The sequence below is a fragment of the Heteronotia binoei genome, chromosome 8, assembly GCF_032191835.1.
Source record: "Heteronotia binoei isolate CCM8104 ecotype False Entrance Well chromosome 8, APGP_CSIRO_Hbin_v1, whole genome shotgun sequence".
Taxonomy (NCBI): Eukaryota; Metazoa; Chordata; class Lepidosauria; order Squamata; family Gekkonidae; genus Heteronotia; species Heteronotia binoei.
In genome coordinates, this window is record NC_083230.1 from 122,142,848 (window position 1) to 122,163,822 (window position 20,975).

General features: G+C 49.2%; 1 protein-coding gene across 1 annotated transcript in view; it reads right to left on the reverse strand.

The window, feature by feature from the left end:
* Positions 1–20,975, reverse strand: part of PLXNA4 (plexin A4) — a 930,623-nt gene that overhangs the window by 224,121 nt on the left and 685,527 nt on the right. Inside the window, exons 17-20 of the mRNA XM_060246008.1 lie at positions 17,478–17,717; positions 14,320–14,466; positions 12,464–12,698; positions 11,075–11,217 (exon numbers count right to left, since the gene is read on the reverse strand). Coding sequence (XP_060101991.1) covers positions 11,075–11,217; positions 12,464–12,698; positions 14,320–14,466; positions 17,478–17,717 — 765 coding nt within the window. The remainder of the gene's footprint in view (positions 1–11,074; positions 11,218–12,463; positions 12,699–14,319; positions 14,467–17,477; positions 17,718–20,975) is intronic.

Here is a 20,975-nt window from a genome sequence, read left to right on the forward strand (position 1 = left end):
TTTCAGGTAGTCGGCTCCAGGTTGACTCAGCCTTCCATCCTTCCATGGTCGGTCAAATGAGTACCCAGCTTGCTGGGGGGGGCGGGAAGCGTAGATGACTGGGGAAGGCAATGGCAAACCACCCCATAAAAACATCTGCCGTGGAAACGTTGTGATGCAACGTCACCCCAGAGTCGGAAACGACTGGTGCTTGCACAGGGGACTACCTTTACCTTTTTTTACCTGGACGCAGACAAACACAAAGACTTAAAAAAATAAAACAAAGCATGCTTAAAGCATTAGCACTTGTTGGTCTTAAAGGTGCTTTCTTTGTATTTCTCCCATGGGATCCAGGGAACTGGGCAAAGGAAGCTCCGGCTCTCTCCTTCCAACCTCTTGCCAACCTCCACATGGTACGAAACAACAGCAATGCAGCTGTGGAAAATTAACAAAATCTATTTACCATCCAATTAATTACTAACAATAAGTTCCTATATTAATAAACCTCAAATTACATCTAAAGGTTAATTACCAATCACAATATTAAGGTGCAAATTTATACGCGCTCTTTTTCATTGTTGTAAGAGCGACCGAGGTTTTCCAAGCCTTTCACCTTTTCGAAAAGAATGTGTATAAACTTGCACCTTAATATTGGGATTGGTAATTAATCTTTAGATGTAATTTGATGTCTATTAATGTAGGAACTTATTGTTATGGTAAATAGATTTGGTTAATCTTCCACGGCTGCGTTGCTGCTGTTTCATACCACGTGGAGGTTGCCAAAACTAGCTACCAACATTGCTGAGGGACAGAAGAAGACTGCAGATTTATACCCCGCCTTCTCTCTGAATCAGAGACTCAGAGCAGCTTACAATCTCCTTTACCTCCCCCCCCCTCATGACAGACATCCTGTGAGGTGGGTGGGGCTGAGAGGGTTCTCAAAGCAGCTGCCCTTTCAAGGACATCTCCTGCGATAGCTATGGCTGACCCAAGGCCATTCCAGCAGCCGCAAGTGGAGGAGTGGAGAATCAAACCCGGTGCTCCCAAATAAGAGTCTGCACACTGAACCACTACACCAAACAGAGGTCACGGACTCAGTCTGAGAGCCACCTCTGCCCTCCGGCCAAAGACAAGAATGGCGGGAAAGGGACAGGCCCAGGAAGAACACTGATAGGGCAGAGTTGGTCATGTGATGTTGCTCGACCCCAGTGAAAGCTTCCTGCTCACTCCCGCTCTCTGGTTGGAGCAAGACTTGTGGCTTCTGTGTTCTCTGTGATTTCCTTGGTCTTGTGCTAGATTCACCCCTTCTCAAATTGACAGGAGCTGGGTGTACTACTCTTAGGGCTGCCAGCTCTGGGTGGGAAAATACCTGCAGATTTTGGGGGTGGAGGGTGGGGTTTGGGCAAGGGGGGGACTTCAAAGGAGTGGAAGGTCACATAGTCGACCCTCCAAAGTGGCCATTTCGTCCAGGTGAGCTGATCTCTCTTGCCTGTAGATTAGTTGTAATAGCGAGATAAAAGGAAGTCCTTCTTCACCCAAAGGGTGATTAACATGTGGAATTCACTGCCACTGGAGGTGGTGGTGGCTACAAGCATAGCCAGCTTCAAAAAGGAATTGGATAAAAATATGGAGCAGAGGTCCATCAGTGGCTATTAGTCACAAGGTATTGTTGAAACTCTCTGTCTGGGGCAAGTGATGCTCTGTATTCTTGGTGTTGGCAGGGGGGTGGTGGTAACAGTGCAAGGGCTTCTAGTGTCCTGGCCCCACTGATGCACCTCCTGATGGCACTTGGTTTTTAGGCCACTGTGTGACACAGAGTGTTGGACTGGATGAGCCAGTAGCCTGATTCAACATGGCTTCTCTTATGTTCTTATGTGACACAGAGTGTTGGACTGGATGAGCCAGTAGCCTGATTCAACATGGCTTCTCTTATGTTCTTATGTGACACAGAGCGTTGGACTGGATGGGCCACTGGCCTGATCCAACATGGCTTCTCTTATGTGACACAGAGTGTTGGACTGGATGGGCCACTGGCCTGATCCCACAGGCTTGTTATGTTTTTATGTGACACAGAGTGTTGGACTGGATGGGCTGTTGGCCTGATTCAACATGGCTTCTCTTATGTTCTTATGTGACACAGAGTGTTGGACTGGATGGGCTGTTGGCCTGATCCAACATGGCTTCTCTTATGTGACACAGAGTGTTGGACTGGATGGGCCATTGGCCTGATCCAACATGGCTTCTCTTATGTGACACAGAGTGTTGGAATGGATGGGCCACTGGCCGGATCCAACATGTTCTTATAAAGCAGAGGGAAAAAAAGAAGAGGAGGAGACTGGATTTATACTCCACTCTTCCCTCGGAGTCTCAGAGTGGCTTGAAACCTCCTTCCCTTCCTCTCCCCACAGCAGACACCCTGTGAGGTCAGTGGGGCTGAGAAAGCTCTTTCGAGAACTGCTCTTGAGAAAGCAGCTCTTTCAAGAACTGTGACTGACCCAAGGTCACCCGGCTGGCTGCACGTGGAAGACCGGTGTGGAATCAAACCCAGTTGTCCCAAATTAGAGTTCACACTGTTAACCACCATGCCAAACTGGTGGTTAACTTGATCGTTTAAAAACCATTCATACAGGACATGAAAGGTGTGAGTTGGGGGAGAGCTCATTTCATAAGAGGCCTTCCAGGAACCAGGCTAGAAAACGTAATTATTACTCCCTCCGCACTCACACAAATGTCTGGGACTTCATAACCCCAGAGCGGGATTTAGTTCTCAACTCTAAATAGGACAGAACTATGAGCATCCACTTTCCCGTAATCTAAATGTGCATTTAAACGAGGCAGGACACAACAGTGGAATAGCAGCATAAAGCACTTGAAAGCAATCTGCTGTCTACAACATGGATAATTCTGGGATGGAATAAGCACATTCCACAGAGAATTCCCACCTGGGACAAATCCAGAAGCGTCTCTAATGCACCATCTGTGTCAGCATGGACAACGATCTGTGTCTATGCATTAGAGTTGCCAATCTCCAGGTTGTGGCTGGAGCAGAGCTCCATCAGTGGCTATTAGTCACGAGATGCAGATGGAACTCTCTGTCTGGGGCAAGTGATGCTCTGTATTCTGGGTGCTTGGGAGGGGCAACAGTGGGAGGCCTTCTGGAGTTCAGAACCTACTGGTGGACCTCCTGAGGGTACCTGGTTTTTTTGGCCACTGTGTGACACAGAGTGTTGGACTGGATGGGCCATTGGCCTGATCCAACATGGCTTCTCTTATGTTCTTATGTGACACAGAGTGTTGGACTGGATGGGCCATTGGCCTGATCCAACATGGCTTCTCTTATGTTCTTATGTGACACAGAGTGTTGGACTGGAGGGGCCACTGGTGTGATCCAACATGGCTTCTCTTATGTTCTTATGTGACACAGTGTTGGACTGAATGGGCCACTGGCCTGATCCAGCATGGCTTCTCTTATGTTCTTATGTGACACAGAGTGTTGGACTGGATGGACCATTGGCCTGACCCAACATGGCTTCTCTTATGTTCTTATGTGACACAAAGTGTTGGACTGAATGGGTCATAGGCCTGATCCAACATGGCTTCTCTTATGTTCTTATGTGACACAGAGTGTTGGACTGAATGGGTCATTGGCCTGATCCAACATGGCTTCTCTTATCTCCTGCATGTGACAACTGCTTTCCAGGTGATAAGAATCAGTTAACTTGGAGAAAACGGCCACTTTGGAAGGTGGACACTATGGCAGGTGGGGGCAGGGGATCTCCTGGTTTAGAGGCCTTCCCCCCACTTCAGGGCCATCTGAAAGTGGGGGGACAGGGGACAGAAATGTCTGCTGAGCACTCCATTATTCCCTATAGAGATTGATTCCCATAGGGTATAATGGAGCATTGATCCACAGGTATCTGGGGAGGGGCGCTGTTTTTTTGAGGTAGGGGCACAAATTTCTCCGCATAGCATCTAATGCCTCTCCTCAAAATACCCTCCAAGTTTCAAAAAGATTGGACCAAAGGGTCCAGTTCTATGAGCCCCCAAAGAAGGTGCTCCTATCCTTCATTACTTCCAATGGAGGGAAGACATTTAAAAAGTGTGTGGTTCCTTTAAATGTGACTGCCACAACTCCCTTTGGAGTTCACTTATGCTTGTCACACCCTTGCTCCTGGCTCCAACACTCCCTCCCCCCCAAAAAAGCCCTGGAAAAGCCCACTTGTGATATGAACAGGTTGGAATTCATTCCCCATGAAGACAGGCTAAACTATTTGTGCTAAAAGGAACTTCCATGTACATTGGGAATCAACTTCTGAATCCCAGTGGTAGGAGGCAATATCAGTGGAAGGCCCTGGCCTCTGCGCCCTGTTGTTGAATCTTCAGAGGAACTGACTGGTCACTCTGCAAGACAGGATGCTGGACTAGATGGACCACTGGTCTAATCCAGCAGGGCTCATTTTATATTCTTAGGATGCTGGACTAGATGGACCACTGGTTGATCCAGCAGGGCTCTTCTTATGTTCTTAGGATGCTGGACTAGATGGACCACTCGTCTGATCCAGCAGGGCTCTTCTGATATTCTTAGGATGCTGGACTAGATGGACCACTGGTCTGATCCAGCAGGGCTCTTCTGATGTTCTTAGGATGCTGGACTAGATGAACCACTGCTCTGATCCAGCAGGGCTCTTCTGATGTTCTTAGGATGCTGGACTAGATGGACCCCTGGTCTAATCCAGCAGAGCTGTTCTGATGTTATTAGGATGCTGGACTAGATGGACCAGTGGTCTGATCCAGCAGGGCTCTTCTGATGTTCTTAGGATGGTGGACTACATGGACCACTGGTCTGATCCAGCAGGGCTCTTCTGATGTTATTAGGATGCTGGGCTAGATGGACCACTGGTCTGATCCAGCAGGGCTCTTCTTATGTTCTTAGGATGCTGGACTAGATAGACCACTCGTCTGATCCAGCAGGGCTCTTCTGATATTCTTAGGATGCTGGACTAGATGAACCACTGCTCTGATCCAGCAGGGCTCTTCTGATGTTCTTAGGATGCTGGACTAGATGGACCCCTGGTCTAATCCAGCAGAGCTGTTCTGATGTTATTAGGATGCTGGACTAGATGGACCAGTGGTCTGATCCAGCAGGGCTCTTCTGATGTTCTTAGGATGGTGGACTACATGGACCACTGGTCTGATCCAGCAGGGCTCTTCTGATGTTATTAGGATGCTGGGCTAGATGGACCACTGGTCTGATCTAGCAGGGCTCTTCTTATATTCTTAGGATGCTGGACTAGATGGACCACTGGTCTGATCCAGCAGGGCTCTTCTGATGTTCTTAGGATGCTGGAATAGATGGACCAGTGGTCTGATCCAGCAGGGCTCTTCTGTTGTTCTTAGGATGCTGGAATAGATGGGCCACTGGTCTGATCCAGCAGGGCTCTTCTGATGTTCTTAGGATGCTGGAATAGATGGGCCACTGGTCTGATCCAGCAGGGCTCTTCTGATGTTCTTAGGATGCTGGAATAGATGGGCCACTGGTCTGATCCAGCAGGGCTCTTCTGATGTTCTTAGGATGCTGGAATAGATGGGCCACTGGTCTGATCCAGCAGGGCTCTTCTGATGTTCTTAGGATGCTGGAATAGATGGGCCACTGGTCTGATCCAGCAGGGCTCTTCTGATGTTCTTAGGATGCTGGAATAGATGGGCCACTGGTCTGATCCAGCAGGGCTCTTCTGATGTTCTTAGGATGCTGGGCTAGATGGACCACTGGTCTGATCCAGCAGGGCTCTTCTGATGTTCTTAGGATGCTGGGCTAGATGGACCACTGGTCTGATCCAGCAGGGCTCTTCTGATGTTATTAGGATGCTGGGCTAGATGGACCACTGGTCTGATCCAGCAGGGCTCTTCTGATGTTCTTAGGATGCTGGGCTAGATGGACCACTGGTCTGATCCAGCAGGGCTCTTCTGATGTTCTTAGGATGCTGGACTAGATGGACCACTGGTCTGATCTAGCAGGGCTCTTCTTATATTCTTAGGATGCTGGACTAGATGGACCACTGGTCTGATCCAGCAGGGCTCTTATGTTTTTAGGATGCTGGACTAGATGGACCACTGGTCTGATCCAGCAGGGCTCTTCTGATGTTTTTAGGATGCTGGACTAGATGGACCACTGGTCTGATCCAGCAGGGCACTTCTGATGTTTTTAGGATGCTGGACTAGATGGACCACTGGTCTGATCCAGCAGGGCTCTTCTGATGTTTTTAGGATGCTGGACTAGATGGACCACTGGTCTGATCCAGCAGGGCACTTCTGATGTTCTTTGGATGCTGGACTAGATGGACCACTGGTCTGATCCAGCAGGGCTCTTCTGTTGTTCTTAGGATGGTGGACTACATGGACCACTGGTCTGATCCAGCAGGGCTCTTCTGATGTTATTAGGATGCTGGGCTAGATGGACCCCTGGACAGGGGCAGGCTTCATTCAGCCACCTCCCTGAATATCCTCCAGTCCCCCAACAGGGATCAGTCGCCAGAGGTCACTATGACTTCCAGGTACACACACACACTCAAACACACAAACATGCATATATAAAAATAAAAATGCAAAAAAAAAAAAAAAGAAGAATCAAAGCTCCCTTCATCAGATAACCATATGAAGCTTTGATTCTTGAAAGCTTATAGCCTGAACATCTTTGTAGTCTCCAAGGTGGTACTGAATTCGAATCCTGCTCTTGCACCGCAAACCAGCACAGCAACCCTCTGAAACAATCCCCTGTGCAGAATTGCACTTCAATAACAGACAGGGTACCCTAATTGCGCCAAGGTTATTTTTTTCTCTCCCCGTTTTGCTTGTTAGGCCAATACACGCCAGCACGTTAGTAAAACACCACACAAAAAGAATCACTGGGAAACTGTAATCTCAATCGCATCGCAACCGGTTTGTCTCACAGTGTTTTATCAATGCATTGAAACATGGGTAGTCACTGAAACGTTACAAAAGACAAAACTGTGATGTACACGCTGACAGTGCTTAATAAGACTTTTAAGAGTCTTGTAAACCTACTATATGCATGTTAAAGAAGTACAACTCTACAACATTGTCCATCCAGAGTATAGCGCGGTATATAAATCCATCATCATCTTCTTCTTCTTCTTCCACAATGAGCACCCAGGTGTAAGCCCATTAAGTCTTCCTCTTGAAGTCTTTGGACATGACGAAATGGGCTTATACCTGGTTGCTCACTGTGGATGGACTATGTAGTCGAGTTGTACTTAAGAACATAAGAACATAGGAGAAGCCATGTTGGATCGGGCCAATGGCCCATCCACTCCAACACTCTGTGTCACACAGTGGCCAATATATGTATGTGTGTATATATATATATATATACATACACACACACGTGCGCACACATATACACACACACACACTGTGGTTAATAGCCACTGATGGGCCTCTGCTCCATATTTTTATCCAATCCCCTCTTGAAGCTGGCTATGCTTGTAGCCGCCACCACCTCCTGTAGTAGTGAATTCCACATGTTAATCACCCTTTGGGTGAAGAAGGACTTCCTTTTATCCGTTCTAACCCGACTGCTCAGCAATTTCATTGAATGCCCACGAGTTCTCCTATTGTGAGAAAGGGAGAAAAGGACTTCCTTCTCTACTTTCTCCATCCCTTGCATAATCTTGTAAGCCTCTATCATGTCACCCTGCAGTCCACGTTTCTCCAAGCTACTTCTTTCATATGCATACGGTAGATTGACATCATGACTCTTAAAAGTTTTATTCAACACTGTTAGCCTGTACGTTGCAGTTTTGTCCTTCGTAATGCCAAGCCACAAATTGTTATCCCATATTGTTGGTTTTTCTGCTAGTCACTAAAACGTGGCATGAAGAATCTTGATAGCATCACGTGTACGATCGGGCAATTTTCTCTGGAGGAGCAGCGCAGGAAGGCCCTAAATGAACAACTGCAATGCGATCACATCGGGGCTGACAAAACCATTTAAAAATACCTTTTCAGATTTCTATCACCCTTCTCCAAAGAGCCAGATGTGGCTCATTTCCTCCCTGTCCCTCTTCAACCCTGTGAAGTACGTTAGTCTGGGAGGTATTGAGTGGCACAAGTTCTGCTCCAGCCTAAACCCAGGGTGGGAGTCAGAATAGTATCGGGGGGAGATGCAAAAGAGTCTGTATCTGCAAGACCATCTCCAGCAATTGAGATCCATACAAAGCGTCTTGCTGGGCCAGACCCAAAGGCTTATCCAGTCCAGCAATCCCATTTCCAGCAATAAAAAACCAGATGCCGTCAGAAGCACTGGAGCGACTATGGCTTTCCCTCAACATCTGGAAGCCAGAGGTGTCGTGCCCTTTGAACATGGATGCTTCGTTTCGCTATCATTGCTAATAGACCTGCCCCCTTGAAGTCCTCTTCTGTTAAAAGCATCTACGCTGATGGCCAGCAATGGATCTTGTGGTTTTTATACTTATTCCTAATAGTCACGTTGATAGTAATAATAAGAACTTATCATTTGTGCAGCCCTTTCAAGTATTCACAGTGGTTCACATACAATATCTTTGTGTTTTAACAATTTATTGATAACATATGGTTACAAAACTTAATTATAAATTTCCTGTACTAACCCATATGATATTTCAATCCCCCCTCCCTCCCTTGTTTGACTTCCCCGAAGTTATATATTTAAGTTCAATACTAAAGGTACCAGTAACTAATCAAAGTTCAATTTTTTTCCCCCCATCAATACTAAAAAATTGTCCAATGTCTTTTTACATTCCACTCTTTCTCCATATATCCTTTAAATTTCTTCCACTCCTTTTTGATTATATCTAGATCATAGTCTCTTAGAGTTCTATTTAGTTTGTCCATCTCACTCCACGATAAAACTTTCATAATCCAATCCCATTTCTCTGGTATTTTTTCTTGTTTCCACAGCTGCGCATACAATGTCCTAGCAGCTGAGAGCAAGTACCAAATTAATGTCCTGTCTTCCTTTGGAAATTTTTCTAATTGTAATCCAAGCAAAAAAGTCTGCAGTTTTTTTAAAGTCATAAGCCAAAATTTTTGTATCATCATCCAAAATTCTTTCGCTTTTTCACAAGTCCACCACATGTGAAACAATATCTTGAAATACTCACAATCAGGGGTGGAATTCTAGCAGGAGCTCCTTTACATATTAGGCTACACACCCCTGATGTAGCCAGTCCTCCTGGAGCTTACAAGATCCTTTTTTGTAAACTCTTGGATAATTGGCTATATCAGGGGTGTGTGGCCTAAAATGCAAAGGAGCTCCTGCTAGAATTCCACCCCTGGTCAAGGTTGGTGCTTAATAGGAGACCACCCAGGAAGGCTCTGCAGAGGAAAGCAATGGCAAACCACTTCTGCTTCTCCATTGCCTTGAAAGCCCCTTTCTGGCATCTCCTTCAGTTGATTGTAACTCAATGGCCCTTACATACATAAAGAAGTACTTTTCTTTCCTTGTCTTGAGCATGCTGTTTATCATTATTGGGTGATCCCAAATCATGGAGGAAAAGGAGAAAATCTCTCCCTGCAACCCCACCCCCTGGTCTTTGACTCTGCTCTGTTCATCATTTAATATACCTCTACCATATCCTCCAATAGTTTCTCTAAGCAAAGAGCATCAAGACATCAGAAGAGCCCGGCTGGATCACACCAGTGGTCCATCTAGTCCAGCATCCTAAGAACATCAGAAGAGCCTGGCTGGATCACACCAGTGGTCCATCTAGTCCAGCATCCTAAGAACATCAGAAATGCCCTGCTGGATCACACCAGTGGTCCATCTAGTCCAGCATCCTATGAACATCAGAAGAGCCCTGCTGGATCAGACCAGTGGTCCATCTAATCCAGCATCCTAAGAACATCAGAAGAGCCCAGCTGGATCAGACCAATGATCCATCTATTCCAGCATCCTAAGAACATCAGAAGAGCCCTGCTGGATCAGTACTTATCTAGTCCAGCATGCCATGTCACACAGTGGCCAGCCATTTCTCCTGGAGGACCAGCAACAGGGCAGAGAGGCCGAGATTTTCAGAAGAACCCTTCTGGTTCAGGCCAGTGAGGGTCCATCTGGTCCAGCATCCTGCCTCGCACAGTAGCCAGCCAGTTCCTCTGGACGACCAACAACAGGCATACAGCTGAGGCCTTCATAAGCACATAAGGGTCCGTCTAGTCCAGCATCCTGTCTCACCCAGGGGCCAATCAGTTCCTCTGGAAGGCCAGCAACAGGGCGGAGAGGTCAAGGCCTTCATAAGAACATCAGAAGAGCTCTGCTGGATCAAACCAGTGAGGGTCCATCTAGTCCAGTCTCCTGTCTCACACAGTGGCCAATCAGTTCCTCTGGAGGGCCAACAACAGGGCAGAGAGGCTGAGTCAGTCTAATCCTCATAGAGTCAGTCATAGAGTCAGTCTAATCCTCCTTTAAAGCTGATTGTGTTGGAGGGGCTTGAGAGCCGACATGCACAGGGTCCCATGCTGTGTGAGCGGGTCCAAAGTGGGAAGCAAACTCCTCACTCTTTGATTTTTTGGGCTGCAAAATCGAGTCCACCTTAGAACATAATTTGTCTTTTCCCCCCATTTTGAGGACAGAGAGTACAAACTATGTCTCACAAGGGAAGGGATCCAGAAGACTCTTGTAATGTAGGGTTACTGGGTCCTATCCCCAGTGGGTACTCCCTACCATCGCTCAGCTGAAAAACCTACATAAAAATAGGCGTGGGGGATATCAGCAGTGTCCTGACACAGTAATGTCACTTCCTGTGCATCTGGAAGTGACATCCACACATGACTGAAAAATGCCAGGGATGCTCTGGCACCTGGGCAAACTTCCATGGTCAAACCATAGAGGTTTGTTCAAATGAGACGGCACTTCCGGTGCACAGAGGAAGTGACATCAGCATGTAGCTAGCAAGGGCCACCACCACCACGGGGTAAGTTCTTTAAACTAGTTGAAGGGGGGGGGGGGGGCGGCAACCCTACTGTAAGGAGAACGTTCAGTGGACAACTTCTTGTATTGGGTATTCTCTGCGGTTGTTGTTGTTTTGAGAGCCCCTCTTACCTCCAGATCCCTCAGCACAGGGTGATCTTCGATGCCAGGGAAAAGCACCCTCATGGTGTACGTCCGGTAGTCGAGGAAGGGGATCCCAGCTCCATCTAAGTCGCTCGTCAACTCATGAATGTCGGTCTGCAGTTCAGCGAAAGCTGCAATTTGGGGAGAGGGGAAGGAAGAATAAGGCCTTAGACCAGGGGTGGCCAAACTATGGCTCAGGAGGCACGTGTGGCTCTTTCACACGTATTGTGTGGCTCTCAAAGCCCCCACCGCCCCATCAGCCAGCTATGGGGCCTTGGGTCAGCCATAGCTCTGGCAGAGGTTGTCCTTGAAAGGGCAGCTGCTGGGAGAGCACTCTCAGCCCCACCCACCTCACAGGGTGTCTGTTGTGGGGGAGGAAGGTAAAGGACATTGTGAGCCTCTCTGGAGTGGAGGGCAGGATATAAATCCAATATCTTCATCTACCTCACAGGGTGTCTGTTGTGTGGGGGGGGGGAGGGAAAGGAGATTGTGAGCCGCTCTGAGACTCTTCGGAGTGGAGGGCAGGATATAAATCCAATATCTTCATCTACCTCACAGGATATCTGTTGTGGGGGGGGGGGAGGAAGGTAAAGGAGATTGTGAGCCGCTCTGAGACTCTTTGGAGTGGAGGGCGGGATATAAATCCAATATCTTCATCTACCTCACAGGGTGTCTGCTGTGGGGGGGGGAGGAAGGTAAAGGAGATTGTGAGCTGCTCTGAGACTCTTCAGAGTGGAGGGCGGGATATAAATCCAATATCTTCTTCTTTGAAATCACTTCTCCAAGCCAGGCAGTGGCCTGGAGAATCCATTTAAAGTTAAAGTTGCTTTCTTTCCACCTCCCTCTCTCCCATCTATTTTCCTTCCTTCCTTCCTCCCTCCCTCCCTCCCTCCCTTCCCTCCCTTCCTTCCTTCCTTCCTTCCTTCCTTCCTTCCTTCCTTCCTTCCTTCCTTCCTTCCTTCCTTCCTTCCTCCCTCCCTCCCTCCCTCCCTCCCTTCTTGTCTTATGGCTTCTCAAGCATCTGACATTCACGTCTTGCTGCTCTCAAATATATGATGTTTATTCTATGTGGCTGTTAGGTTAAGGAAGTTTGGTTACCCCAGATATAAGGGAAGCCACGTCGAATCAGGCCAATGGCCCCTCCAGTCCAATGCTTTGTGTCACACAGTCTCCAAAACCCAGGGGCCATCAGGAGGTCCACCAGTGGGGCCAAGACTCTAGAACCCTCCCACTGTGTCCCCCCAAGCACGATGAATACAGAGCATCATTGCCCCAAACGTAAGAAAATAAGAGAAGCCCTCCCCTAATGCCCCTGTCCCTGTGCTCAAAACAGAGGGATTCCTCTTGGCTGCTTTGTCGCCCTCTCCTTCTCCATACCTTCCTTGCATTCCAAGGCCACGCGGGACTCCAGGTTGTCCATCTGCATCTGGAGCCGCTTGAGGGTGAGGTCGCTCTCCCGGGACTTGCGCTTGTAGGCGATCAGCACGGCCACGATGAAGATGATGAGCAGCCCTCCTGCCACGGCGATGCTGACGATGGCAGTCAGGCTAAGGGGGCTGTCGGGGGAGATGTACACCATCCCGGGGGAAAACTCCATCCCTCCAACGCGAGCCTGCGGGGAAAGGGAACAGCCGAGAAACCTGGCTGAGGTCAAGGCTCAAAGAAGATATACACGTCTGAGCGTCTCTCTGTGTTACCTGCCACCAAGTCGCTTCCGACTTACAGCAACCCTATGAAATAGTGGGGTTGCCAAACTCCAGGTGCGGCCTAGAGGTCTCCTGGAATGACAACTAATCTCCAGACAGCAGAGATAACAACGTAAGAGAGGCCATGTTGGGTCAGGCCAGTGGCCCATCCAGTCCAACACTCTGTGTCACATAAGAACATAAGAGAAGCCATGCTGGATCAGGCCAATGGCCCATCCAGTCCAACACTCTGTGTCACATAAGAACATAAGAGAAGCAATGTTGGATCAGGCCAATGGCCCATCCAGTCCAACACTCTGTGTCACATAAGAACATAAGAGAAGCAATGTTGGATCAGGCCAGTGGCCCCTCCAGTCCAACACTCTGTGTCACATAAGAACATAAGAGAAGCCATGTTGGATCAGGCCAATGGCCCATCCAGTCCAACACTCTGTGTCACATAAGAACATAAGAGAAGCAATGTTGGATCAGGCCAGTGGCCCCTCCAGTCCAACACTCTGTGTCACATAAGAACATAAGAGAAGCCATGTTGGATCAGGCCAATGGCCCATCCAGTCCAACACTCTGTGTCACATAAGAACATAAGAGAAGCCATGCTGGATCAGGCCAATGGCCCATCCAGTCCAACACTCTGTGTCTCATAAGAACATAAGAGAGGCCATGTTGGGTCAGGTCAGAGGCCCATCCAGTCCAACACTCTGTGTCTCATAAGAACATAAGAGAAGCCATGTTGGATCAGACCAGTGGCCCATCCAGTCCACACTCTGTGTCACATAAGAACAAGAGAAGCCATGTTGGATCAGCGCAGCTCCTGAACCTTTCTGAGAGTTCCACCTGCTTCAGAGAGTTCCACCTCCTTGTCCATTGAATAGTAGAGGCAGCTGCATAACAATCCCTGGATGAGCTCCACCACCTTTTTTTCTACAAAACGACCCCTGGCTACTGGCAATGTTGTGAGCTGCCTCATAAATTAATGTGCTCTGGGGTCATCCTTCCTGAGCTCAGGCAAAAATGTGTGAGCCAGAGGCTAAAAAAGTGTGACTAACTCACACTCAGCTTAAAGGGAACACTGGCCCAGGGTATCTGTGTATGTGTGTGGGTATACATACCCACAAAATTACATTTCATTTTCAAAATCGATCTGAGCACAGAGGACCAGACGGACGGGAAATCCTCCATCCCTGTCCCCAAGACTAGGAATCCGCAGGGCTTTTTTTGTAGCAGAAACTCCTTTGCATATTAGGCCACACACCTGATGTAGCCAATCCTCCAAGAGCTTACAGAGCTCTTCTTACAGGGCTTAGTGTAAGCTCCAAGAGGATTGGCTACATCAGGGGTGTGGCCTAATATGCATAGGAGCTCCTGCTACAAGAAAAGCCCTGGAAATCTGCACTATGTCGAGATGCCTCTAGAAGTCACTGGCAGAAGACTCTGAACTCCCAGCTCAGGGAAGCTCCCCCGTGACCCTTCAACTCTCCACTGGCAATGGCCTTCACTCTGCTGTGCTTTAGGAAGACTCCCTCTTACCATCACTTTGTGCCGTCCTATAAGATTCGGGGACTCGCACAGCAGCTGGGCATCAGACACTGTGACCGCGCAGGGTTTCTCACCCACCAGCACCGTGTAATTCAGTTTGGCATTCCCTCCTGTGACGGGTGGGATCAGGTTCTTCCCCTGGAACAAGAGAAAGAAAACCATGATGACACATCCAGATCTCTCTCTCTCTCTCTCACACACTCACACACATATGGAACCTGGGACCTTCTGCAAACCAAGCACTGAACCATAGATCTTCACCTAACACTGCTTTATACTGACTCGGCTCCTTGGTCCATCAAGGTCAGTATTGACCACTCAGACTGGCAGGGGCTCTCCAGGATCTCAGGCTGAGGTCTTTCCCATCACCTCCTGTCTGGGATTGAACCTGGGACCTTCTGCCTGCCAAGTGGATGCTCTACTACTGAGTCATAGCCCCACTTCATGGCTCTACAGGGTCTCAGGTGGAAGTCTTTCCCACCACCTCCTGCTTAACTGGAGATGCCGGGGATTGAACCTGGGACCTTCTGCATGCCAATCAGAGGCTCTGCCCCTGAGCTATAGCCCCACTTCATGGCTCTCCAGGGTCTCAGGCGGAGGTCTTTCCCACCACCTCCTGCCTGGTCCTTTTAACTGGAGATGCTGGGGATTGAACCTGGGACCTTCTGCGTGCCAAGCAGAGGCTCTGCCCCTGAGCTATAGCCCTACTTCATGGCTCTACAGGGTCTCAGGTGAAAGTCTTTCCCATCACCTCCTGCTTCGTCCTTTTAACTGGAGATGCTGGGGATTGAACCTGGGACCTTCTGCGTGCCAAGCAGAGGCTCTGCCCCTGAGCTATAGCCCCACGTCATGGCTCTCCAGGGTCTCAGGCGGAGGTCTTTCCCACCACCTCCTGCCTGGTCCTTTTAACTGGAGATGCTGGGGATTGAACCTGGGACCTTCTGCGTGCCAAGCAGAGGCTCTGCCCCTGAGCTATAGCCCTACTTCATGGCTCTACAGGGTCTCAGGTGAAAGTCTTTCCCATCACCTCCTGCTTCGTCCTTTTAACTGGAGATGCTGGGGATTGAACCTGGGACCTTCTGCGTGCCAAGCAGAGGCTCTGCCCCTGAGCTATAGCCCTACTTCATGGCTCTACATGGTCTCAGGTGAAAGTCTTTCCCATCACCTCCTGCTTCGTCCTTTTAACTGGAGATGCTGGGGATTGAACCTGGGACCTTCTGCGTGCCAAGCAGAGGCTCTGCCCCTGAGCTATAGCCCTACTTCATGGCTCTACAGGGTCTCAGGTGAAAGTCTTTCCCATCACCTCCTGCTTCGTCCTTTTAACTGGAGATGCTGGGGATTGAACCTGGGACCTTCTGCGTGCCAAGCAGAGGCTCTGCCCCTGAGCTATAGCCCTACTTCATGGCTCTACAGGGTCTCAGGTGAAAGTCTTTCCCATCACCTCCTGCTTCGTCCTTTTAACTGGAGATGCTGGGGATTGAACCTGGGACCTTCTGCCTGCCAAGTGGATGCTCTACTACTGAGTCATAGCCCCACTTCATGGCTCTACAGGGTCTCAGGTGGAAGTCTTTCCCACCACCTCCTGCTTAACTGGAGCTGCCGGGGATTGAACCTGGGACCTTCTGCGTGCCAATCAGAGGCTCTGCCCCTGAGCTATAGCCCCACTTCATGGCTCTCCAGGGTCTCAGGCGGAGGTCTTTCCCACCACCTCCTGCCTGGTCCTTTTAACTGGAGATGCTGGGGATTGAACCTGGGACCTTCTGCGTGCCAAGCAGAGGCTCTGCCCCTGAGCTATAGCCCTACTTCATGGCTCTACAGGGTCTCAGGTGGAAGTCTTTCCCATCACCTCCTGCTTAACTGGAGATGCTGGGGATTGAACCTGGGACCTTCTGCGTGCCAAGCAGAGGCTCTGCCCCTGAGCTATAGCCCTACTTCATGGCTCTACAGGGTCTCAGGTGAAAGTCTTTCCCATCACCTCCTGCTTCGTCCTTTTAACTGGAGATGCTGGGGATTGAACCTGGGACCTTCTGCGTGCCAAGCAGAGGCTCTGCCCCTGAGCTATAGCCCTACTTCATGGCTCTACAGGGTCTCAGGTGAAAGTCTTTCCCATCACCTCCTGCTTCGTCCTTTTAACTGGAGATGCTGGGGATTGAACCTGGGACCTTCTGCGTGCCAAGCAGAGGCTCTGCCCCTGAGCTATAGCCCTACTTCATGGCTCTACAGGGTCTCAGGTGAAAGTCTTTCCCATCACCTCCTGCTTCGTCCTTTTAACTGGAGATGCTGGGGATTGAACCTGGGACCTTCTGCGTGCCAAGCAGAGGCTCTGCCCCTGAGCTATAGCCCTACTTCATGGCTCTACAGGGTCTCAGGTGAAAGTCTTTCCCATCACCTCCTGCTTCGTCCTTTTAACTGGAGATGCTGGGGATTGAACCTGGGACCTTCTGCCTGCCAAGTGGATGCTCTACTACTGAGTCATAGCCCCACTTCATGGCTCTACAGGGTCTCAGGTGGAAGTCTTTCCCACCACCTCCTGCTTAACTGGAGCTGCCGGGGATTGAACCTGGGACCTTCTGCGTGCCAATCAGAGGCTCTGCCCCTGAGCTATAGCCCCACTTCATGGCTCTCCAGGGTCTCAGGCGGAGGTCTTTCCCACCACCTCCTGCCTGGTCCTTTTAACTGGAGATGCTGGGGATTGAACCTGGGACCTTCTGCGTGCCAAGCAGAGGCTCTGCCCCTGAGCTATAGCCCTACTTCATGGCTCTACAGGGTCTCAGGTGGAAGTCTTTCCCATCACCTCCTGCTTAACTGGAGATGCCGGGGATTGAACCTGGGACCTTCTGCATGCCAATCAGAGGCTCTGCCCCTGAGCTATAGCCCCACTTCATGGCTCTCCAGGGTCTCAGGCGGAGGTCTTTCCCACCACCTCCTGCCTGGTCCTTTTAACTGGAGATGCTGGGGATTGAACCTGGGACCTTCTGCGTGCCAAGCACGGCTCTGCCTCCTGCCTGGTCCTTTTAAACTGGAGATGCCGGGAATTGAACCAGGGACCTTCTGCTTGCCAAGCGGATGCTCTGCCACTAAGCCACAGCCCTCTAAAATGACAGCATGCGCAGGGTTTACTTGAGAACATTGCTCTTCCTCCTAGTTACCTTTATGATAACCGGCGTTCCTGGCTTCAGTTCCAAAACCCCTGGAGGGTTGAAAACCTCAAAGACCGGATTCGGGTAGTAAGTGAAGTTGGTTTTATTGAGGATCAGCAGAGACTGGACGTTGTCCAAGATGAAGCCAAACTCGTCGGGGCGCTCGGTGAGGTCGGACTGGTTGTTTGGGTCGACTGCCAGGGCCGGCGCTTGGCAGGTCATCTCCGTTTCATTCTGCACTTCGCACACCTGTAACAGACAATCCACAGAGGTTCGAGATGTGGGGCAGGAGGGTGATCAAAGCAACGGGTCCCTGGAACCGTCTCCCCGAAAGGGAGCATCCTGTACATGGCAAGAGGACACCAAGGTGGATTCTTTTCACAAGGTTTGAGATCCATTTCTAGTTCTCAGTCCCCCTTAGAGACAAACTAGATTTTTGGGGTATGCGCATTCAGGAGTCACAGCTCCCTTCATCAGATGAAAGGGTGTCATGATCCTGGGCCTAGTGAGGCCTGCAGGACCCAGGGAAGCCTGCTTAGGAGTTACAGGGAAAAGCTTACATCTCCCAGGATCCCCTCTGTGCCTCTGATTGGGTAGCAAGGGTTTTGGAGGGAAACAGGCCCAGAGAGGGGTGGGGCCTGGGAAGAGAATATATAAGGGCCAAGCCCAGGAAGTGGGTGTTCTTTCCTTGGAAGGCTGAGCTAGAGGCAGGCTGTCGCCTGGAGAGCTGGAAGCACGGGAAAGGCCCGTACCCAAGGGGGTAAGTGTTAGTGTTAGTTTAGGGACTGTATACATAGACGCATTAGGGCATTTGTTTATTTTCCCTTCACCCTTTCACTGTTTTATGCACTTTGTTAATTTATATTGCACTGGAATAAACCTTTTTGTTGTTGTTTACTATGCCTGGTCCTCATGTCCATTATTTGGCCTAGCTAAGGGAGGCCTGGAAGGGTTTGAGAGGGTACTCTGGTCCTTCTCAAGGGAGACCCTTAACCCAGAATGGTGGCAGCAGTGGGTAAGACCCCCCTGAGTCGTGACAAAGGGACACAGAGACACTGGCATATGAGAAAGGGGACTTTGACTCTTGAAAGCTGATCCCTCAAACACCCTATTGGTCTCTAAGGTGCTACAGAATTCAAATCTAGCTCTTCTATTGCAGATGAAAACCCTCAAAAAATAATCCAGGCAGGCAGCCATGGTGGACTGAAGCAGCAGAACAAAGTCCCATGGCACCTTTAAGACCAACCAAGTTTTATTCAATGTATAAGCTTTTGAGTCACACAGTGGCCAAAACCCAGGTGCCATCTGGAGATCCACCAGCAGGGCCATAAGAACATAAGAGAAGCCATGTTGGATCAGGCCAATGGCCCATCCAGTTCAACACTCTGTGTCACATAAGAGAAGCCATGTTGGATCAGGCCAATGGCCCATCCAGTCCAACACTCTGTGTCACACATAAGAACAGAAGAGAAGCCATGTTGGATCAGGCCATTGGCCCATCCAGTCCAACACTCTGTGTCACATAAGAACAGAAGAGAAGCCATGTTGGATCCGGCCAATGGCCCATCCAGTTCAACACTCTGTGTCACATAAGAGAAGCCATTTTGGATCAGGCCAACGGCCCATCCAATCCAACACTCTGTGTCACATAAGAACATAAGAGAAGTCATGTTGGATCAGGCCAATGGCCCATCTGGTCCAAAACTCGGTGTCACATAAGAACATAAGAGAAGTCATGTTGGATCAGGCCAACGGCCCATCCAGTCCAAAACTCGGTGTCACATAAGAACATAAGAGAAGTCATGTTGGATCAGGCCAATGGCCCATCTAGTCCAGCACTCTGTGTCATATAAGAACATAAGAGAAGCCTGTCAAGAGTCTAACCCATACTATATCCTCTTGCTATGAAACAACATGTAACAACTGTTCTTGCCATGAAACAATGTGTAACTGTTTCTGAGAAAGTCTGTATTCCTGTATTGCTTTTTGCTTCACTTTGCTCATCCCTTAATAGCTTATCTTAGGACAAGGGTGAGGAACCACTATCCCGAGCGATAGAGAAGGTAGAGAAAGGACTTTTCTCCCTTTCTCACAAAACAAGAACTCGTGGGCATTCAATGAAATTGCTGAGAAGTAGGGCTAGAATGGATAAAAGGAAGTACTTCACCCAAAGTGGGATTAACATGTGGAATTCACTGCCACAAGAGGTGGTGGTGGCTACAAGCATAGCCAGCGTAAAGAGGGGTTTGGATAAAAATATGGAGCAGAGGTCCATCAGTGGCTATTGGCCACAGCATATTATTGGAACTGTCTGGGGCAGTGATGGTCTGTATTCTTGGTGCTTGGGGGGGGGGTGCAAAGTGGAAGGGCTTCTAGCCCCATTTGTGAACCTCCTTTTTTTTTTTTTTTTTTTTGGCCACTGTGTGACACAATGTTGGACTGGATGGGCCATCGGCTTGATCCAACATGGCTTCTCTTATGTTCTTATGAGTGGGGAATCCAAGCCGGTTCTCCCAGATTAGAGTCCACACACTTAACCACTACCCCAAACTGGCTCTCCCATCTAGTTGCTAGGTTAGACTTTTGATCCACTTCATTTAAGGGAAAGGTGGGAGGTGATTCCACTGAGAATTTCCTTTGGTGTTGCTTATCAGGACCGATCTGACAGTAGATGTTGGGTTCACAAAGGGGCTGCATTATCTTCTCCTTTCATACCATTAGCTCTTTGTGTTTGCAAAAAAAAAAAAATTCTTTGTCTTATTACCCTACTATCATGCATATTTTTTTAGGGGGAGGGGAGAAAACTAGCTCCCCGCATTGCAAAAAGTGCAAGACGATGGTTCTATATTTCAAAAGGCAGATTATTTACTTGCTAATTAAAAAGGGGAAAGGGGGGGGGGGAGAAAAGCTTATCCTGCTGATAATGGAGTCTTTTGCCTTTGTTTGGGTTTTAAATGCCTCCAGATCTGTGACAATTTATGCACCGAGCTGGAGCTTGAACTGCAGTTTAATGTTCTGTCAAAAAGAGGGAACCTCAAATAGAACCCGGATCGCAACTCTCGGCGGAAGTGAGGACGTTTCCAGGCTCAAGATGGGACGCGTGCCAACCCTGCTTAGCTTCTGATGAGATGGGGAAAGCCAACCCCCGGGAAGTGATGATGATATTGGATCTATATCCCAACCTTCACTCAGAGTCTCAGAGCGGCTCACAATCTCCTTTATCTTCCTCCCCCACAACAGACACCCTGTGAGGTGGGTGGGGCTGGAGAGGGCTCTCACAGCAGCTGCCCTTTCAAGCTTCTGCCAGAGCTCTGGCTGACGCAAGGATATCCCAGCAGCTGCAAGTGGAGGAGGGGGGAATCAAACCCGGTTCTCCCAGATAAGAGAGCTCTGGCTGACCCAAGACCATTCCAGCAGCTGCAAGTGGAGGAGTGGGGAATCAAACCCGGTTCTCCCAGATAAGAGAGCTCTGGCTGACCCAAGGTTATCCCAGCAGCTGCAAGTGAA